Source organism: Cervus elaphus, chromosome X (assembly GCF_910594005.1).
Source record: "Cervus elaphus chromosome X, mCerEla1.1, whole genome shotgun sequence".
NCBI lineage: Eukaryota > Metazoa > Chordata > Mammalia > Artiodactyla > Cervidae > Cervus > Cervus elaphus.
In genome coordinates, this window is record NC_057848.1 from 70,832,802 (window position 1) to 70,852,728 (window position 19,927).

The 19,927-nt window shown below is 43.0% G+C and overlaps 1 protein-coding gene across 11 annotated transcripts in view; it reads left to right on the forward strand.

Moving 5' to 3' along the window:
* The window catches only part of AFF2 (AF4/FMR2 family member 2), a 528,226-nt gene that overhangs the window by 499,452 nt on the left and 8,847 nt on the right, over positions 1 to 19,927 (forward strand). For all 11 annotated transcript variants that reach the window (XM_043895846.1, XM_043895848.1, XM_043895850.1 and 8 more), the window contains 7 exons: positions 1,112 to 1,365; positions 1,942 to 2,005; positions 4,871 to 5,007; positions 9,093 to 9,164; positions 10,792 to 10,885; positions 13,615 to 13,667; positions 19,657 to 19,847. In XM_043895846.1, coding sequence (XP_043751781.1) covers positions 1,112 to 1,365; positions 1,942 to 2,005; positions 4,871 to 5,007; positions 9,093 to 9,164; positions 10,792 to 10,885; positions 13,615 to 13,667; positions 19,657 to 19,847 — 865 coding nt within the window. The remainder of the gene's footprint in view (positions 1 to 1,111; positions 1,366 to 1,941; positions 2,006 to 4,870; positions 5,008 to 9,092; positions 9,165 to 10,791; positions 10,886 to 13,614; positions 13,668 to 19,656; positions 19,848 to 19,927) is intronic.

Below are 19,927 nucleotides of genomic sequence, written 5' to 3' on the forward strand. Positions count from 1 at the left end.
AGGGGCTGGGGAGATGGGGATGGAGAATTATGATCTAATGGGCACAAAGTTACAGCTTTGCAACTTCAGAGTCCTGGAGATTGGTTGGAGGACAATGTAGATGTGCTTAACACCACTGAACTGGATATTTTTAAATGGTTGAGATGGTAGATTGGATATTATGTGTATTTTACCTCTATTTTAAAAATGAAAAATACAATACATTATAGCAAGGTGAAAGAAAGTAACAAGGAGGAGGCTTTTTCAACCCTAAGGCTTCAAGGGAACCAAAGCAGGATAGTGGAGAAATCATGATGAGTTCAGTGTGGTGACAGGTTCGTGGAAGGGAGCTGGGAAGGGTGAAGCCAGGTCTGAAGCCACGAGGGCCTACCCTTTGAGGTGTCATAGGAGGAGGGGACAGATGTAAGAGTAACTGGAGAGAGGGAGTGAATAGGACTTTGTAATGGATTGGGTGAGGGTAATGGAGAGGGAGAAATATGAGATGAAATTGAGCAGTGGTTTTCATAAAGAGTTTCAGGAGCATGATCATGTTTTGAATTAATTTACAGAACTTCAGTATCTAAATATGATTAAAGCAGAGCAGCTAAGATGGAAGGCATGGTGGGAAGAATCCTGGTTTATTTGTTCATGGCCCAGGGATGACTGGTTTGCTGGCATTTTGCTGCACTAGATCTGGCATTTTGCAGAGTAACAAGAGGAAGTTTCTGGGCTGGCTTTCTTATCAAAAATATGCACCTCAGAGGGATTATCTTTCTCTCCCCTTCTCCCACTCTCTATCCTTCCCTCCCTTTCCTATTTGCCACCCCCTCCCCGCCCCCCACCATATCCCCTGCTGGATCTAGACCTTTGCTAATGGCTTTCTTACTGGGATGATGGAGCTATATGGTCACAGCATGTGACTGGCTTGGTGTTTGGCGTCATCATAGAACAAAAGCTGGTGACTGCCAGAGTTCATGACATATACCAGGATCACCTGTGTCTCCTCAAGCCATGTGCATTGTTTTCTTTTCTCTCGCCTTGTTTCCTAGGGTGTTTGACATGCAAAGTGTTTATGAAAAGATGCTCTAAAAATCTGAACCTAATGGAAACTCTTTGTCCTCCTTTTTCCCAGGAGGGAGACACTCCAAAAAAGGCAGCCCCTGCCACTGTCACCAACACTGCTATCGCCTCTGCCACTGCTACTGCCATTGTCACAGCCACTGCCACGGCCACTACCACAACCACTACCATTTCCACCATCACCTCCGCCATCACTACTGGCCTCATGGATAGCAGTCACCTGGAGATGACATCGTGGGCAGCCCTGCCCCTTCTGTCCACCAGCACCACCAATGTCCGGAGACCCAAGCTCACTTTTGATGACTCGTATGTTGTCCCCAGATTCTCTGGACCCAGTTGGGGAGCAGCGAATGGGGGTGGGGGCAGTATGGCTTTTCGAGCACCATGCATATGTCACCTGAAATAAGACCTTAGCCACAGCTATGCAGCTCCTATAGCCTTAAAAGTGTATTCCTCCTTCTCACATACATCTTTATCCCCACCTAGAAATGTCATTGGCTGATTTTAAACAGGGAGCTCTGTTACTGTTTCCAAAGGCAGGTGCTGAATCCTAGGTTGCTTGGTCCTCCTTGCTTATCCATGTCCTCAGGTAGAACTGTGTGCCAACAAAGAGAATTACAGCTAGATTCTGTTGGATCTGTTTGGGCAACTTGAGTGGTTGGGGTTGGAGGATGTGAATATTTATCCGAATGGGCCATTAGGAACCAATCTCATTCACTGGATTATTTCAAGCTTGGTTATTATATGCATGACAAGCATCCATCAGCCCTGTTCAAGGCATTGTATAGGAATGGATTTATAGCCCCCCAAAGTATGACCATTCAGTCTTTTAATGAAAAGATGAAACATTGCTTTCTGAATGAGCTCATTTCATTTGTTTAGGGTTCACAATGCTGATTATTACATGCAAGAGGCTAAGAAGCTGAAGCACAAAGCTGATGCACTGGTAGGTTTCCTTATTGCTGCTCCGACATAGGGAGTTGGAGCTGGTTAATTCCTTAGCACCGCAAGTCCCCAAGTTCTTGGTGCCATGTTGCCCTGCCATTCTTGGTTTTCCCACTCTTCTTCCCCTTGTTCCAACTTCAGAGGTGCTGAGGCTTATGCTACCTTTCAATTGAATTTGAAATGACTGTTGAAACTGCCCTGGAGAAGGTGGGTGCTCCCATGGTTTCTGATGAACTCCAAACTGGTGTAGACAGGGAGAGAGTTGCTGAGAGCTGGTTAAGTGCCTCAAACATTGGCTTTGGGAAACTCAGGTCTGTAGAAAAAACTTGACTGCTTGCTGTGTTAGATAACCTAGGGCCCTGCACAGAGAAAGCATGTTCTGGATTTCCCAGGACACTTGGCCCCGCTGCCTCCAAGGGTGGTGGGTACCTGGATCAGGAGAGACCTGGCACAGAGAGCTATTTGATTGACTAAGCTACCTAACGGAGGGTCTCAATCGTGTGTGTTACAGTCACCTGGGGAGCTTTAAAATAGCCCTCATGCTCAGGCCACACCCCAGAGAAATGGAATCAGAATTTCTGAGACTGGGACCAGATGTGGGTGTCAAAACTCCCAGGTGATTCCCAAGTGCAGCCAACGTTGAGAACCACTGCCCTAGAGAAGACCCTGAATTCAGAATCCCCACCTTTGACTAAAGCCTAGCATAATTTGAGGTGTCAGTTCAACTCCATTGGGTTAAAAAAAATCATATCCTCCATAATTGCATTGTGTCCAGCCAAGACTTAGCTGCCCCATGCTGCTTGCCTCTGGGAGGGCTATAATGAAGGACCACAATGGTCTCTGCACCATCACTTGTGAGTGGCCACCATCCACTGCCCTCTCAAGGGCCACAGTACATAAGGAGATAGTTGGTATATCTTTAGTATTAAAATTTCAATGGGATGTGTGAAAAAAAAGTCTAAAATAACTCACTGAGTGGGAGGGGAGGGAGGAGGGAATGATAATGGGGGGAGATTGAGAAATACTCATTTAGAGGAAGATGTCTTTGCCAGACTAACGTCTATACCAGAGTTAGACACTTCTTTGGAGTTCAAGCCCCTCAGTTATAAATAAGGAAACTGAGGCCCAGAAGAGGGTGTGACTCAGCCACTCATTGGCACTATGGCCCATGTAATCCTCTCTCTGAACTTCAGTTTTTCCTTTTGGGAAAAGAGAGATTTAGACCAGGTGGTTTTTAAGGATTCTTCTAGCTATGGGTTTGTGAATGAAAAGTCAGTTTTAAAAATCAGAATGTAGATTTCCTGGTTTCCAGATTTCCTGTAGATTTCCTTAATTTCCACAGGGGAGAGCCAATCAGAGTTGGATGACCCAAGGAAGTTATCTTGTAAGGCAAGAGAAGAAGGAGAAAATTTGCATATATACACGAAGGTTTTCATAAAATCAGTTTGAATTGGGCTGAAACTGATGTTTTTCCACAACAGCTTACAGAAAGGAAAGCACCAAATTCCTGCAGTACATAAAAGGGGAAGAACATTTATTGTAAAGAGAGTCATTTACAGCAAGAGATTCTGCAAGACTTGTAACTCATCATTTTATAGTTGTACTTAATCCTTTGCTAGAGACAGCTACTCTGCTGTTTTGAGAATTGAAACCTTCACAGTTGCATAGAAAATATTTTGATAAAAGGTATATAAGAAAATTAAAATAGCTCAACCTGCATTCTATTGGTTCTTTCACATAAAATTCCATATTAGTGAAATTCTTCCATCCAGCTACCAAAAATTGAAAATGTTAAATACTGTTATAAAATACTCACTATAAAAATGTCATATATAATATTCATTACACATAAAAAAGAAATCAGTATGTCTAAGTCAGTTTAATTGTAACCATTATCAGGGCTAAAACCTTTTGCAATAAAATTTTACTAAACTAAAATATTTAGTAGTGCTATATTTGGGAGCTTTTTGACACACTATTTCAGACCATCATTTACAATGAAAGTGATGTGGTTATTGTCACCAGCCACACTGCAGCTTCCCATTTTTCATGACAATAGCATCCATTTGTTACTCTTCTCCTGGGGGTGGGGTTGACATGCTATGCTAGAGTTCCAAGCGAAGACTAGATGCGTTAGTTGTCCAGGAAGCTTGTAAAAAGTGGAGTTTCACTGCAAACTCTGTCTAGACCAGCGATCCACAACCTTTTTGGCACCAGGGACCAGTTTCCTGGAAGACAATTTTTGCATGGACTGGAATGGGGGGGCATGGTTTCAGGATGATTCAAGCACATTGCATTGATTGTGCACTTTATGTCTATTACTATTACATCAGGTCCACCTCAGATCATCAGGCATTAGATCCTGGAGGTTGGGGATCCCTGTTCTAAGGACATTATGATGACCAGTCTAGTAACTGTGGTCAATAGAAACTAGTCGAGGCAGTGATTTGAAGTCTGCTCCACCAAAAAGATAACAAAAATAGGAATACCACAAAGACATGATACCTTGGCTACAGTTTTCTCTTCTTACCCAGCCTCCGTGCCATGACAATAGAACCTGAAATAAGTTACATCTTTGTCAAGACAAATTCCTAATTGCCCCCACCGTATCTCAACCTTGGCACTATTGGGCCAGGCACTTCTCCACAGTGGGAGCTGTCCTGGGCATTGCAGATGTTTAGCAGCATCTCTAGCCTCTGTCCACTAGATGCCCCCCATCACTAGTGGGGACAACCAAAGAGGTTTCCAGACATTGCCAAATGTTCCCTGGGGGAGGGGTGTGAAGTTGTCCTGGGTTGAGCACCACTGCTTTCGATGAAGGAGAGGAGAGGAACTGTCGTGTTGATGAGTCTTCTTCCTGTTCCAGTTCGAGAAATTTGGCAAAGCCGTGAATTATGCAGACGCAGCCCTGTCCTTCACTGAATGTGGCAACGCGATGGAGAGAGACCCTCTGGAAGCCAAGTCTCCATACACCATGTACTCCGAGACTGTGGAACTCCTCAGGTTCATACTTTTCTGCTGCCTTCTTCCTAAGCTGTCTCTCCACTCATAATTAGAAGCTACTGTATTTTTGAAAAATATCTTTTCCACCTAGTGATGATTCATCCAAGGCACCTTCTTCTCAGAAGTCATCATAATTAGTTCTTGCCATTTGATTCATGTCATGGAAAACTTATAACTGATGGACACTGCTTTTTATCAGTTATCCCCTTCAGAGGTTCTAATGTGAATGTTATAATTTGCGATATTCATAAAATGGAAAGGTAGTGGGTGGAAATAAAGGATCATCATTTCATGGTGTCGAGCGGGCCCTTCCTTGTCTTTTCAAAGCACAGTTTCATAATTCACAGAAAGCAGTCCTGTTGGGATTTCTGTTATAAATCATGTTTTCTAAGAATTTCTGCCTCTGTTATTAAAAAGAGAGGGGCACTGTTCCAACATCAGGGGTGGAGTACACTTTCCAGGCATCTAGAATTTGAGGGACAGTCAAGGTGGTAGCAGGGGAGCCTAGAAGAGGCTGACACTAAGGAAGGGTGTATTAACACACAGATTATTGGTTTCATTTGCATTTTGAATGAAATTTTCTGGACTGTTGGTCTTGGTGCAGTGGAGTTTGTGGGTAATCAAAAAATTCCTGTAAGAAGGGAAAGGAGAAGAAATGATATGTATTTGAGTGCCTTCCTGTAATCTGCAGGTATTTGTGAAAAGAATTTCATCCACCTCTGAATAGTGGATAAGCACTCACCCTCATTTGCTGGATGGACAACATCATGGTTTTTGACTGAGCGAGCAGTTCTTCATCTGATAGGCCCTTATATCCCAGGCACCTCTGGCTCGATTAACTGATAATGCCAGGCCTGCTTTTTATTGTGTTCTTGCATCTGCAATAAACCATTACAAATCTGAAGACACTTGTACCTAAACCTTCAGACAGGCATCAGACTGAAGCATGCATATTTTCTGAGGAAAGCACTTGAAAAGATCAAAAGAATGAGAACCATTATAAAGAAGATGAAGAAAAAAAAAAAACTATGATTACATAGACTCATAAGATTTAGCTAAAGCAACTGAAGTAGGGAAAGGATGAGGAAAGTTCCAGCCTTGCTCTGCCAGGCCAGACAGCCATCTTTGGTTTTCACTGCTCTGACAAGCATATAAAGTATCTCTCAGACTTACTTTATGTGAAAGCTGCCACTGCCATTTGTAGCTTTTAAGGGGAAATTGATTTCTCCGTGTCTATCCAAGGATGCCTGCAATTTTCAAAGATGTACAGGATGAAAATCCTGGCAAAAAATGAGGAATCAAAATGGAGGGGAAACTTTAATGAATAAACAAGGAGGAAAGCTTCACCTTCTATTCATCCCCAATGCAATTTAAGGCACTTTTAAATTGACAAGGAAATGTAAAAATGTTGGCAGAGGCTTCCCTTGTAGCTCAGTTGGTAAAAGAATCTGCGTGCAATGTAGGAGTCCTGGGTTCGATTCCTGGGTTGGGAAGATCCCGTGAAGAAGGGCATGGCAACCCACTCCAGTATTCTTGCCTGGAGAATCCCAGGGACAGAGGAGCCTGGCGGACTACAGTCCATGGGGTCACAAGAGTCGGGCACGACTTAACCACTAAACCACAATGTTAGCACACACACAAAATTATGGTGAACTGAACCTCTTCCATGCTGATGGGGGGAATGGAAATTGATCCTTGTAAATTGAGGGCAATTTGGCATCGTGTAGGAAAACCTATACAAGTGAGCATTCATATCTTTGAAGCCACTAATTCTAGAAATCTGAACTTCCTGTACTGAAGAAAATAATTGTAAGAGGAGAATGAGTTATCCATAGAGTGTTCAGTTTGGCCTATGTTATAGCACCCAATTTGAAGCAAAGCAAATCATCGATAACAGAAGGGTAATTAACTACATCACAGTACTCTCAACAGAATAATTTGCAGCCATTGAAATGCAGCAGTGATGGAGACCATGTAGCTGCACGAAAATGTTTATAATATGAATTATAGACTCAATACATTTCTGACCATGAAAAGCATGTTTCTGCATGTGGATCAACTTGGAAGGGAAAAAAGATCATAACTGAAATTGGGGGTGAAGTTATGGGTGGTGTGTATATATATACACACACACACAGTCACACATATTTTTCTTACACATGCACTCAGAATAGAAAAGCAAAACCTCACATTTCATTTTTGGTAAAAATACAATGTGAATCACTGAGTAATATTTATTTCCTTTAGAAAACACTTCTTTTCCCTTTATTATTTACAATTTCTTTTCTTTTTCTCTAAGTAGTTTTTTTTCCATGATATGATAGTTTACTCCCCCCATAGGGTATATTTTCAGTGGAACCTGGTAAGACTCGATGGATAGTTTAGAGATATTCACTTTAAAGTCAGTCTTTTGAAACTATCTTTTCAGATCATTATAGATTCCCATGCAGTTGTAAGAAATGATACAGAAAGTTCACGTGTCCCTCTCCCCCCATCTCCTCCCATGGTACTATCCAGCATAGCTCTAGTCCAAGATCACGGAGGACACAGACATTGGTACAGTCCATCCACCTTTCTCAGATGTCATCAGGCCTTTTTTCCCCAAATTTCACCAGTTCTATGTGCAATCCTTTATGTGCCCTCTCTATATATAGAATTATATATTTTTTGCCTAGTGTATGTGTGTGTATTTGTTTCTGCCTAGTGTATGTGTTTTCTTTGGAGAGAAATTTCAGTTGGGAATAAAATTAACTAAGGCAACTAAGTCTTCTTGCCCATGTAAGCAATTGGAACTCCACTGTCAAGGCATTTCAACAGTGGCTGCAATTAGAGGGTGACAATAATAAGAACATAGTTTTTAGTAGCACGTTTTATGTTGAAGAGATTTTTATTATACTCTCCTTAATGGTAGAGCACCCTATGTTTTTCAGTGAAGTAATTTTGGTTGCTCTGAGCCTTGGGAATCTTCAGTAGAAATATACTTGTGAAAACAAGTGGGGTATCACAATGACTGACATTTAAGTGATCCAGCTGTCAAACACAGATTTATGACATCATAAAAACCCTTTTTACTTAATATGGCAACAACAGGAGGGACCCACAGCAAGTGCATGAGTTCTTTTGTCAGAAAATGTTCATTGGACAGAACTGGGGCAGTAATAGGGAGAGCAGGGCAATAGGGGGCATGGTGTTCTGGGGAGGCTGCTGAAAATGTGGGCTCACCAATGCCTTGTCATGATGGAGAGCTAGTCCAGGCTGCCTGAACATCTTCAGCTTCCTTCTGCAACAGTGAACTCTGCTACTTATTCCACCACAAGTTCCTGTGAAATTGCATTAAAGCTCAGACAATGATTTTATGCAATGAATTGATTTTCAAGAGTCTAAATGCCCAGAATGGAATGTGCTCAGCTCAAAGAACAAAAATGGGAACTACTCAACCTTTGATTGCCCTGGTGTGGAACAGTAAATATTAAAGAGAATGGAAAGACAAAATATGCAAGCACCATAAATTAGGGGTGCTCAGACCTTCACCTGCTGTGAAATTGACTGCCCTTAAAAAAAAAAAAAAAAAACACTTCCTACAGGAATATAGTCCACACCTGAGCCATTAGAAAAGCCCTTTATAACCATGTTGGAGGCCTCCCCATGCTCATGTCAGACATCATTGTGTGATTGTTTACCTCAGGTGTCAAAAACTCAACTGAGACTGACGTTTGTGTCCACCTCTCATGGAAAGCCAATAATGTTGTTTAGCTGGAGTATTCTTAGAAACGGTATTTTTCCAGCATTTATACACAGGTGAAACCCACAGTAATTCCACAGCACTGTTCTAGAACATGGGCTCTAAATATAACTGGCTTCTCCAGAGCAAGCTTCCATTGGTCACACCAGTGCTATTGTGCCATACTTGTGGTCATCATTTTGTGCATGTTTTCAGGAAAGCACACTTTTGCCCACATGGCCTTCTCAGTCCTCCTGTCAGTCAATGTGGGCCTAGCTCATTCGAGTGATGACAACACCAATGGTGTTGGGGCTTTCTGAAGGGTCAGACAGATTCCATTTGAGCTTGTCCTTTTTCTTCAAAGGTATGCGATGAGGCTGAAGAATTTTGCAAGCCCCCTGGCTTCAGATGGGGACAAAAAGCTGGCGGTACTATGGTAAGTCTCATGAAGGTGACCAGGAAATAGCTGAAATGTCACAAAAAGATTTTAAAACTCAATTTAAGCTGCTTAAGTCATTATTCCTGTTTTCCACTAAACTCTAAAAAATTAACTAATGGATTTCTTCAGTTGCTGACTAAACATCGACTCTCCACATTTATACTCTTATCAAGATGGAATTTTAATGCTTATCCTTTCTTTTTAAAAAAATAAAGCCACATAAATTTATTTTCTTGCAGTTCTGAAGGTCAGAAGTCTGAAGTGTGTTTCACTAGGCTAAAATCAGGGCATCAACATGGCTGCTTTCCTCCCAGAGGCTCTAGGGAGAATCCACTTCTGCCTTTTCCAGCTTCTAGAGGAGGTCTGCATTCCTGGGCTTAGGGCCTCTTCCTCCATCAAGAAGTCAGCAATGTATCTTAACATATCTCCCTGACTTTGACCTTCTGCCTCCTTTTTCCATCTTTTGTGAACTCTCTTTTTCTTTTTTTTTTTTAAATGTTATTGAAATATAATTGATGTACACTGGTGTGTTAATTTCTAGTGTACAGGAAAGTGACAGTTCAGTTCAGTTCCATAGCTCAGTTGTGTCCAACTCTTTGTGACCCCATGGACTGCAGCATGCCTGGATTCCTTGTCCAACACCAACTCCCAGAGCTTGTTCAAACTCATGTCCATCGAGTCAGTGATGCCATCCAACCATCTCATCCTCTGTCATCCCCTTCTCATCCTGCCTTCAATCTTTTCCAGCATCAGGGTCTTTTCTAAGGAGTCAGTTCTTTGGATCAGGTGGCCAAAGTTTTGGAGTTTCAACTTCAGCATCAGTCCTTCCAATGAATATTCAAGACTGATTTCCTTTAGGATTGACGGGTTTGAGTCCTTGCAGTCTAAGGGACTCTCAAGAGTCTTCTCCAACACCACAGTTCAAAAACATCAATTCTCCAGCATTCAACTTTCTTTATGGTCCAACTCTCACATCAATATATAGCTACTGGAAAAAACATAGTTTGACTAAATGGACCTTTGTCAACAAAGTAATGTCTCTGCTTTTTAATATGCTGTCTAGGTTTGTCTTAGCTTTTCTTCCAAGGAGCAAGTGTCTATAATTTCATGACTGCAGTCACCATCTGCAGTGATTTTGGAGCCCAAGCAAATGAAATCTCTCACTGTTTTCATTGTTTCCCCATCTATTTGCCATGAAGTGATGGGACCAGGTGCCATGATCTTAGTTTTCTGAATGTTGAGTTTTAAGCCAACTTTTTCACTCTCCTCTTTCACTTTCATCAAGAGGCTCTTTAGTTCTTCTTCACTTTCTGCCCTAAGGGTGGTGTCATCTGTGTATCTGAGGTTATTTATATTTCTCCTGCAATCTGGATTCCAGCTTGTGTGACTCAGTTATACGTATATATTCTCTTTCATATTCTTTTCCATTATGGTTTATGGTTTATCACATGATGTTGAATATAGTTCCCTGTACTATGCTTATTCCTTGATTTTAAAAAATTTTATTTTTTTCACATATGTTCCTCAGTAACCATAAGAGAGGAGCTGCAGATGGGAGTTGTATTTTAGTGAATAGGTCTGAGGAAGTGTTGGCATTAATGTGCTTCTTTCCTCATCATCACAGCTACCGATGCCTTTCACTTCTCTACCTGAGGATGTTCAAACTGAAGAAGGACCACGCCATGAAGTACTCCAGATCACTGATGGAATATTTTAAGGTAATCCTTATTTTGTGTAATTTATAGGTCCCGGGTGATTAAATTACTAATGAGACATGGCAGGCATGTTATGAAATGTCACGGTTGTCACTACTGAAGGCTGAACTTTCTGCATCCTGGCTGGCCATGGCCATCTCACCTCTCCTTTGGAGCTCAGCAGAGAGCTTGGGTTTGATCCAGTTCCAGGGAGAGAAGGTACCATAGTTCAATCCCCTGATGATGCTCGAGTGAACAAGTGGCCCTGGGCACCTTCCTGGGTCCAGTCAGGATGGTGATCCCTTCTGCCTGCACTGTGGACTGCCTGCAGAACATGGCTCATGTTACATGAGATGCCAGCCTAAAAGTTTCTCAGCAATGAGAGAAGTCACCCAGCCACCCTGGGCTCTGAGGGCACAGCCACACCCCCAGGGGCCCTTTGGCCATGGGGAGTGTTGAAGATAGTGGTTGTAGTTGAAGACAACTGATAACTTTGGCTGTCAAAATAAACCAACAATAGATAAATAAACTCATCTTCTAGGGAGCTGGTATTTTTGATTTGCAAGAAAAATGAAATATTTGAACCACAAGATGCAATGCCAAGATGTGGGAACGAGCCCAGATAAAAACGGCAAGCCTGGAGCTGGGCCTGGCAACCGTGCCGGGTGTCATTGGCTGAGGCTCCATGGACCTTCCGCTGCTCCCTTCCACCCGTCAGTGCTGATCATGTGTTAGAGTTGAGGGCTCAAGGTTGCTGTTGGGGAGGTCTTGAAATAAAAGGATAATTTTATTTATTTAGTCATATTATTCTTTGCCAAGTGCGTCAGCTGACATGGCTCAGTTGCATCAAAGCAGTTGTTTGAAATGAATCAAATCCTGACCTTACCTCAGACATTCAAAGCCAGTGGGTAGGGGTGCACGATTATGTGAGAATGCCCATTAAGTTGGGAAAAGAGCAGCTCTCATGTGGTGTGGCCATCATAAAGCTAGTGCTTGTGAATGCAGTCAAATGCAGCAGCTGCCCATGGCCATGTGTCTACAAGTCTCCACCTGGGCTCTGCAAGGTGTCTTGATGCTGGTGGTCTGGTACAGGTCCTAAGAATGGGCATTTTGAACAAGTCCCTGGGCGATAACGATGCTGGTCCTGTGGGGCACTCTGAGCCACAGCCCTAGCCTCCATTCTCTGCGGCTTGTCCTGCACAGTTTTCAGTGCATTGCAAAATACCAAACAGACGTTAAGTAACTCACTCCTCTGGCAGAGCTTCTTTGAGGTTCAAAACAGGAAGCGCCCACCTGCTGAGGTCATTCTAACCAGCTGATCGTTGTTCTAGTGAGGTGGTGCTGAATATCAGGATTTCCCATGCTCCACAAGTGTACAGCCATGAAAACAGAGGAGGCCCATTCTTTTCTTAAAATGGATTGTGTTGAAGTGTAGTTGATATACAGTGTTGTGTTAATTTCTACTGTACAGCAAAGTGATTCAGTTATACACATATATACATTTTTTTCATGTTCTTTTTCCATTCTGGTTTATAGGAGGATATTGAATGTAGTTTCCTGTGCTAAACAGTAGGACCTTGTTGTTTATCCATCCTATTTATAATAGTTTACCTCTGCTAATTCCAAACTCTTATTCCTTCTCTTCCCCAACTCCCTCCCCCTTGACAACCACAAGTCTATTCTCTATGTCTGTGAGCCTATTTCTAGTCCTTAGATATGTTCATTTGTGTCATTTTAGATTCCACATATAAGAGATGTGATATGGTGTTTGTTTTTCTCTTTCTGACTTACTTCACTTAGTATGATGTTGATCCCTAGGTCCATCCATGTTGCTGCCAATGGCTGAGTCATAATTTATTGTATATATGTACCACATCTTCTTTATTCATTCCTCTGTCAATGAACATTTAGGTGTGCTTCCATGTCTTGACTACTGCAAATAGTGCTGCTGTGAATATAGGGATGCATGTATCTTTTCAAATTAGATGTTTTTCCTGATATATGCCCCAAAATGGGATTTCTGGATCATATGGCCATTCTATTCTTAGTTTTTTTGAGGCACCTCCATACTGTTCTCCATAGTGGCTGCACCAATTTACATTTCCACCAGTGGTGTAGGAGGGTTCCCTTTTCAAGGAGGCCCATTCTTTAAACCGGCCCATCAGAGGGAAAAGAATGTTTAGCATTCCACGGCGGGGCAGCGCTGGGCCGGTTACACTGCTCAACAGGGAAAACCATCAGCCATGAGGATATGCATGTGATGATAGCAAATCTAGGTGATATGCAGACACACACACAAAGGCTTCTTGGTTCTGGCCAGTTCCTGGGATTTTAGAAATGAGAAGCCAATGTGCATCCCAGGGAAAAAGTTTGCAACTGGAGCTAAAGGTGAAAAGCTTGTCTGTACTCTGAAGAGCTTGTTTTGCAGAATAAATTTCAGATGAGGATAATTAAACCACTTCTTGGAGAACTGAGTCTGATTTCACTGGGCCTTTTAGTATATAAGATCTTTCATCAAGTGACTTTCATGGTCCTGATTGGAGCCCACTAATTATCCTAACCAGCTATTTTCATCGAGTGTGTGTCGTGGTGTGCTGACGTGCACATACATCCCAGCTCTGCTAACGAAACAGGAGGCATCCCAAAATGCTGCAATCAATATTAATGTACTCTAAATCACACTTCCATCTGTTTCTGAATTAATAAAACACAAAATAGATGTCCTCATTTCCCTCTCTGTTTCTCTCTTTTAGCAAAATGCTTCAAAAGTCGCTCAGATACCATCTCCATGGGTAGGCAATGGAAAGTAAGTATCTTCTGAAAATTGCTTTTTCATGAAAATTAGTGATTGAATAGACCCCAAATATTTGGTATTGACAAGCCGGACACAAAGGTTAATTCTGAGATTACAGTAATTTGGGTGCACACAGAATTCTAGGCTGGTTTCCGCTAATGGCAGGGCAGAAAAGTTTAACATGATGTGATCCCAAATTTCTTTCACTATTTGATCTTTAAGCCAAATGACGGCCATAAAAATATCAGTTAATGAGATGGCAAGCACCATGCCATTTCAGGGAGGCAGGGTAGAGTTACCTCCACTGCAGTGATTTTTCAATGATTCACTCAGTAATGAAAGACCAATGAAATATTCATTGATATATGGTAAGTGCTTTAATAAAACCAAAGGCATAATAGTGCTGAAAATGTGAAGGCACTTCGTCAGCCAATTATCTGAGCCTTCATGATGATTTTTATATTAATACTAAAATACCCTGCCCTAAAATATAAAAGCATCTACTATACTGCCAGCCTGAGGCTCAATGAACTCACCCACTCCATAGCTGTCCTTAGAGCCATATTTGCTTGGAGCAGCTCAGCCCTCCAGCAGCAGAGTGGGAGCTGGTAAACCAGTTGACCCAGGCCCAAGGCTGCCCTCAGCTCCCAGGATGAAACTAAGAAAGCCCCTTCTCTCTGCAATGAAAGGCCAGACCCAATGACTTTGGAGCCTCCTCTGAAGAGAGGTTCCTTTTCAGAGGACAATTCAGAATCCTAGTTCTGTCTCAGCCCTGAGCTAGCTTTGTGCCCACACTTACCTGCCTGAGCATTCGTTTCTCCTCTGAGTCCAATACCTCTCTGACCACTGCAAGCCCACTTCCCACCAGTAGATGTATTCTTTTGAAAAGAGCTGCTTTTCCCCCCATTTTTCACCACTTCAAAATTCTTATGTCTCTGATCAAAACACTTTCTTGAACAGTGAAATAGTCTCCTTTGCCACTTTATAAATACCTACAAAGCACACTCCCAAAGGAGTGAGACTGTGAGCTCTAAGATCTTAAAAAGCATTCAGAATGAGGGGACAGATCCATTAAAAACTATGCGCCAACTCAATTACTGTATTGAAAGGAAGTACCGTTTAAATTGTTGAATTAGGTCTCTCTCTTATATTGACGGACAAAAGCGAGACCACAGGCCCAGAGAAAGCTGTTTTCTCTGAACACGGAGTAAAGCAAGGGCAAATTCAGGTAAGCACCCATTCAAGAATCACTGGGAAAAAGTTTTTTAATTCTCCAACGAAAAACTCAAACACATTCTCAGCTTGTGAAGTCACATTGAAAACCTCCTGAAATGATTTTTTAAAGCAGCTTCTGTCTGAAGAAAGCACACTCCCTTTGGTAGGTCAGAGAGCTTTTGAATGAGGCAACTCAAAACGGTTGCCCAGGGGTTACAGCCCATTCATTCAGCACATACTTTGGGTGCATTTCCCTATGAGAGGCTGGGGACGCACTGAATGCCATAGGCTCCCTGTACTCCAGAAGTGTGTGGTCCTGTGGCAGAAGGGGACAGATCTGAACAAAGTTCTGTGGACACCCAAGAAAAAGAGAGCTTGGGCCTCCCTGGGTGGCCAGGGAGGGCTTCTTTGCCTGCTAGCAACACTATAGCCTGCATTCCCCAGTGAATGAGGATGGTTGGCCCCACACCAGACTTCTCACGATCCTTCCAGAAGAAGCCTCCCCTGACCCTGACTGTGAAGACAGTGCAAAGAATAAGTTGGAAGGAGAAGAAAAACCTACTCGAGATAGAGCAGAGGTCAGCAAATCTTTGCTGCAGAGGGCCAGATAATACACATTTGGGGCTTTGCCAGTCCAGACAAAAACTGAGGTTGTTATATAAAAAGAATAAGAGAGAAAACAAGTTTCCACAAAAATCTTACTGATGAAATTCTGAATATAATAGCAGTTTTAGAATACAAGTCTGTTAAGGAGAAGAAAGGAGTTTTGCAAAAATAGAATTTTGTGCTCTTGGGGTTCAAATGTAGTGTTCTCATTCATCAAATTGATTGCATATGTTCATCTTCTCAAAACATTTGTAGCTCACAGGCCATGCAGAAACAGGGGGTGCACCAGAGCTTTCAGTCCCAATAGAGAGTCATGGTAATCACATCTTGGAGATGCCAAAAAAGGGAGGGGCAGCAGTCTCAGATGTCACCCAGAGAGAATAAAAAAGAAGGCTATGGAAGGAGGAAAGAACAAGGCCATTTGGGGCCTTTAGAAGAGCTGTTTCAGTATACTGGGGGCCTTGGGTGCTATATAGAAAGGGTTGGAAGAGAAGAGATGTCCATTGTTGGGGACATTGACCAATAAAAGCACTGCAAAGAGTTTGGTTGCCACTGGAGGGAACATTTCTATCAAGCAAAACTTCTCCCCAAACTTAGGGAGGGCTGTGCCTGTGCAAACATGGGAAGAGCCCAGGGAGAGTGGTAGGAACAAGCCAACGTGGACTCAAGGGTGAGGCTCGAGGTGGACACCCACATCAAGGGAAGCTTAGTAGAGGGAAGGTAGGACATGGAGGTAAGTTGGTGGAATGGAAGGAAAATGGACTTTACAGGAAAACAGACCTTTCAAATACCAGCTCTTTGACCATCTGCTGTGTGGCTCTCAAAAAAGGAACTGATCTTTTCTGAGCCCTCTTGTCATCTGTGAAACAGTGGCAGCAGAAACTCACCCACAGAGTTGTCATGAGGCTTAGAGATAATAATCAGTGAAGCCCAGAGCACCGTGCTTGGTGCACAGCAATTTTAACAAATAGCAGTTGCTGCCACTGCCATGTTTTGTTATCATTATTACCTTTTTAAGTTGGAAAACATAAGTGATCTTGCCCCTAGAACTCCCACAGCTGTTGGTCTACACACCACTTTTGGCACTTATCCTAGTTTGCCAGAAATTAATGGATTCTTCTCCCCTTTAGACTGTTTGCTCTTTTCAATAAGGAATTGCTCATTCTTTTATTCATCAAAGATTTATTGCCTGCCTACTGTGTATGAGACACTCTGCCAGGCACTTTACCAAAGTATTTATCCCCTATCTGTATGCTGCTCTACATTATTTTTCTTCCCTCTCCAGAGCACCTCATATGTAGTGGATACCATATAATAACAGAGGGATCACTGGAAGGCAATCTATCCACTTGTCTAACTGGTATTAAGTACATGTTATGTATACCAGGCACTGTTATACATGCTGGGAATGGCACTGGATGAAATAGACAGGAATCCCTGTCTATTTCACATTCTTTTGGAAGAGAAAGACAGTAGAAAAAGAATGCATATGCTAAATGATAAATGCCATAGAGGAAATTAAAACAAGGAAGGGGGATAGAAAGGGCTGCTTGGCTTGGGGGAGGAGGATCTTCAATAGGGACACTAGGGAAGGATGATGAGAGAATGAGCTATGCAGATCCCTGGTGGAAGTGCATTCCAAGTGGCCAGACACCACCACCTTCTTAGATAGGGGCGTGGCTGGTGACTACCAGGGGCAGCAGGGGGCTAGTGTGGCTGGGAGGCAAGAGAGGATAGTGGGGATCTAGAGTGCTCGTGCTGTGGGTGGTAGAAGCCTGTGCTGGTGTGTGCACACTTATGGCCATGTGCCGTAGACATGAAGAAAAGCATAAGATCTGAAGCAGATCCACAGAGCGCAAACTCAAGAATGAAACCCCAGCTGTGGGGAGAGCCAAGATGGAGCTGAAGGCACACTAAGAGAAGTACTGCAACAGCCCTTCCGGCCAGAGGAGCACTGTCTTAGACAGGCTTTGACTGGTGGATTTCACGTGTATGATGTGGTGTTCTGGGAGTTCAGGCATGCTCTGCCAAATCAGCTCACGGAGCCTCATATCAGGTCAGTCATGACCAAAGGCAAACCATGCCCTCATTCTCCTCGCCTCCACCACGGATTATTTAAAATAAAGCACCAAGTGGAAGGGAATGAAAGCCCCTCAATAGCTCCTCAGTGTTATAAACTGAAAAGGCCTTTTCAGGAAATATGAGGTAAACAGAGGCGATGTGTTTCCCCTTGGGATTTCTGGGCATGATTGAAAATCACTGAATCCAGCCTTTTCTTGCAGTCCATGAAGGCTCCTGAGGGGGTCAGGAGCCCCAGGCTGGAGTCTCAGTGCCTGGGATTCCAGAACTTTTCAAGCACCACATGGTCCCCGTTTCAACATTTGTGACACTGACACCTTTATAATCTTCTCTAGAGATTACAGATGAGGACGTTTTCCTTTCTTGCTGTAAATTGACATTTAAGGATTAATGACCACCACTGGGGTGGGGACAGGGGAGAGATTAGATAATAGCATTTCTAACCTGCCATGAAAAAAAAAATCCAGCATTCACTGCTTTTATGTTAACCTTCTGTGCCCAGGTCCCTGAGTTTAATGATCCCTCTGACCACACCCTACCTTGAAAATAAATCTTTACATCAAGAAGTATCACATATCTCAGAAGTTATAAACAGAGCAGGCAAACCTTCACACCCTCTTACATCACACAAGTGCAGAGCAATTGTGGGGATTCACTTTACCCCTCATACTAGAACATACCAGAAGATATACTCTGTTTGTAGACGTGGACCAAAGCTCTCATGAGGCACAGCCTATGTGAATCTCAGGTGACCGTATCAGTTCAATTGCTCCCAGATTGAGTCATCCCCACTTCATCATTTTGGTACATGGGGATAGCTGTTCCCCCAAATCCTCTATGGGTGCCTGTCAGGGCGCACATGTGTCCTAGGAGCAGGGGTTGGCTCTGAGGAATACAGCCACACTGGAATGTAGTTGGCAACAAGTGGCTGGTAAAGGGGAGGGAGAGTGAGAGAAGGTTCCTGATGATGGGAGGAGTGTGTTGGGAGGAAGAAAGAGTCCCAGAAACAGCTTTCCCCCATTTCTGTTATTCCCCCAAATGTTCAATCATAATAAAGTGTGCATTTTACTGGGCATTCAAAGCCTGGCTTTGAAGGAAGATGGAGAGAACAGAGATGTGTATTGACCTGGCTCATAGGCACAGGCCTTTGGGACTGTCCATGACCTAAGTCCTTGCCCTCCATGCAAAGTGCAGCCAGCAGGTGACTTCTTGTTACTGATATTAAATAATTAAAAAAAAATCTACCTACAAACATTGATACTGCCCAAAGTAGGAATTCCCAAGACATTTCTTTATAACCCAGTGTGCAGGTGAACTGTCAGCAATTAACACCCATCCTGTAGCAGGTCTTAAAGAATCCTAAAGTGATATTCAAAATCTTACTTATTTCCAACTTCCCTACTACTGCTTCTTGGGGGCCTTTTAAGGATCATATTTTGCTTATTGTGGTGACTGTATTTGGAGCCAACTGTCACCGTGGTTTCCACAAAACATTTTGATAAGAGACCAATATAGCACATCAAATTTTTCTAAGTGCCAGTATCCATTCTGGCAGCAGGTAGAGAAAGCATCGTAACTCTGAGCTGATTCTTTCTTTGGAACATCAGAAGACTTGTTATATGTATTCAAAGTAAGAGCTACATTTGTGGGTAGAATTAATGCCAGAGAAAGATTCACCCAGCTCTCTCTCTGGTATTTTAAAACAAAGTAGCAATATGCATGGAGTCATCAGTGGTTGCCAAAGTCAGTCAGCCTTCTGTGTTTAAAGTTAGAAAAGGAGAAGGATGGCTCTTTCTACAGCCTGGCACTGTAGCCCTGGGTGGGTTGGTTTGATGAGGCCAGAACAGTGGGGAGGGGGTGATAATAAGCTCTTTATATACTGAGGTCTCTGGAGAAAACTACTGTGTGGGTGAAAGCTGTAGGATGTCCTCTGAGAAGAGTCGGTGGGATGCGAGAGCAAGCTTCATAGATATTTACCATGCCAAACCTCACTGTGGCAAATCACTTCCTCAAAAGGTCCCAGTATGATGAGGGAGGGCTAAAATGCTATTGTCACTCTCCCCTAACAGCCTAACAAGGCCTGTCTCTTCCCATCCCCCAGGAACACTCCGTCCCCAGTGTCTCTCAATAACGTCTCTCCCATCAATGCAATGGGGAACTGTAACAACGGCCCAGTTACCATCCCACAGCGCATTCACCACATGGCAGCCAGCCATGTCAACATCACGAGCAACGTGTTACGGGGCTACGAACACTGGGACATGGCTGACAAACTGACAAGAGAGAACAAAGGTATGCTGGTCTGTTCAACTGGTTGCTCACGGGCTGTGGTGGATTCAACCTGCTTTGAAGGGCTTGAGTTTCTCATGATG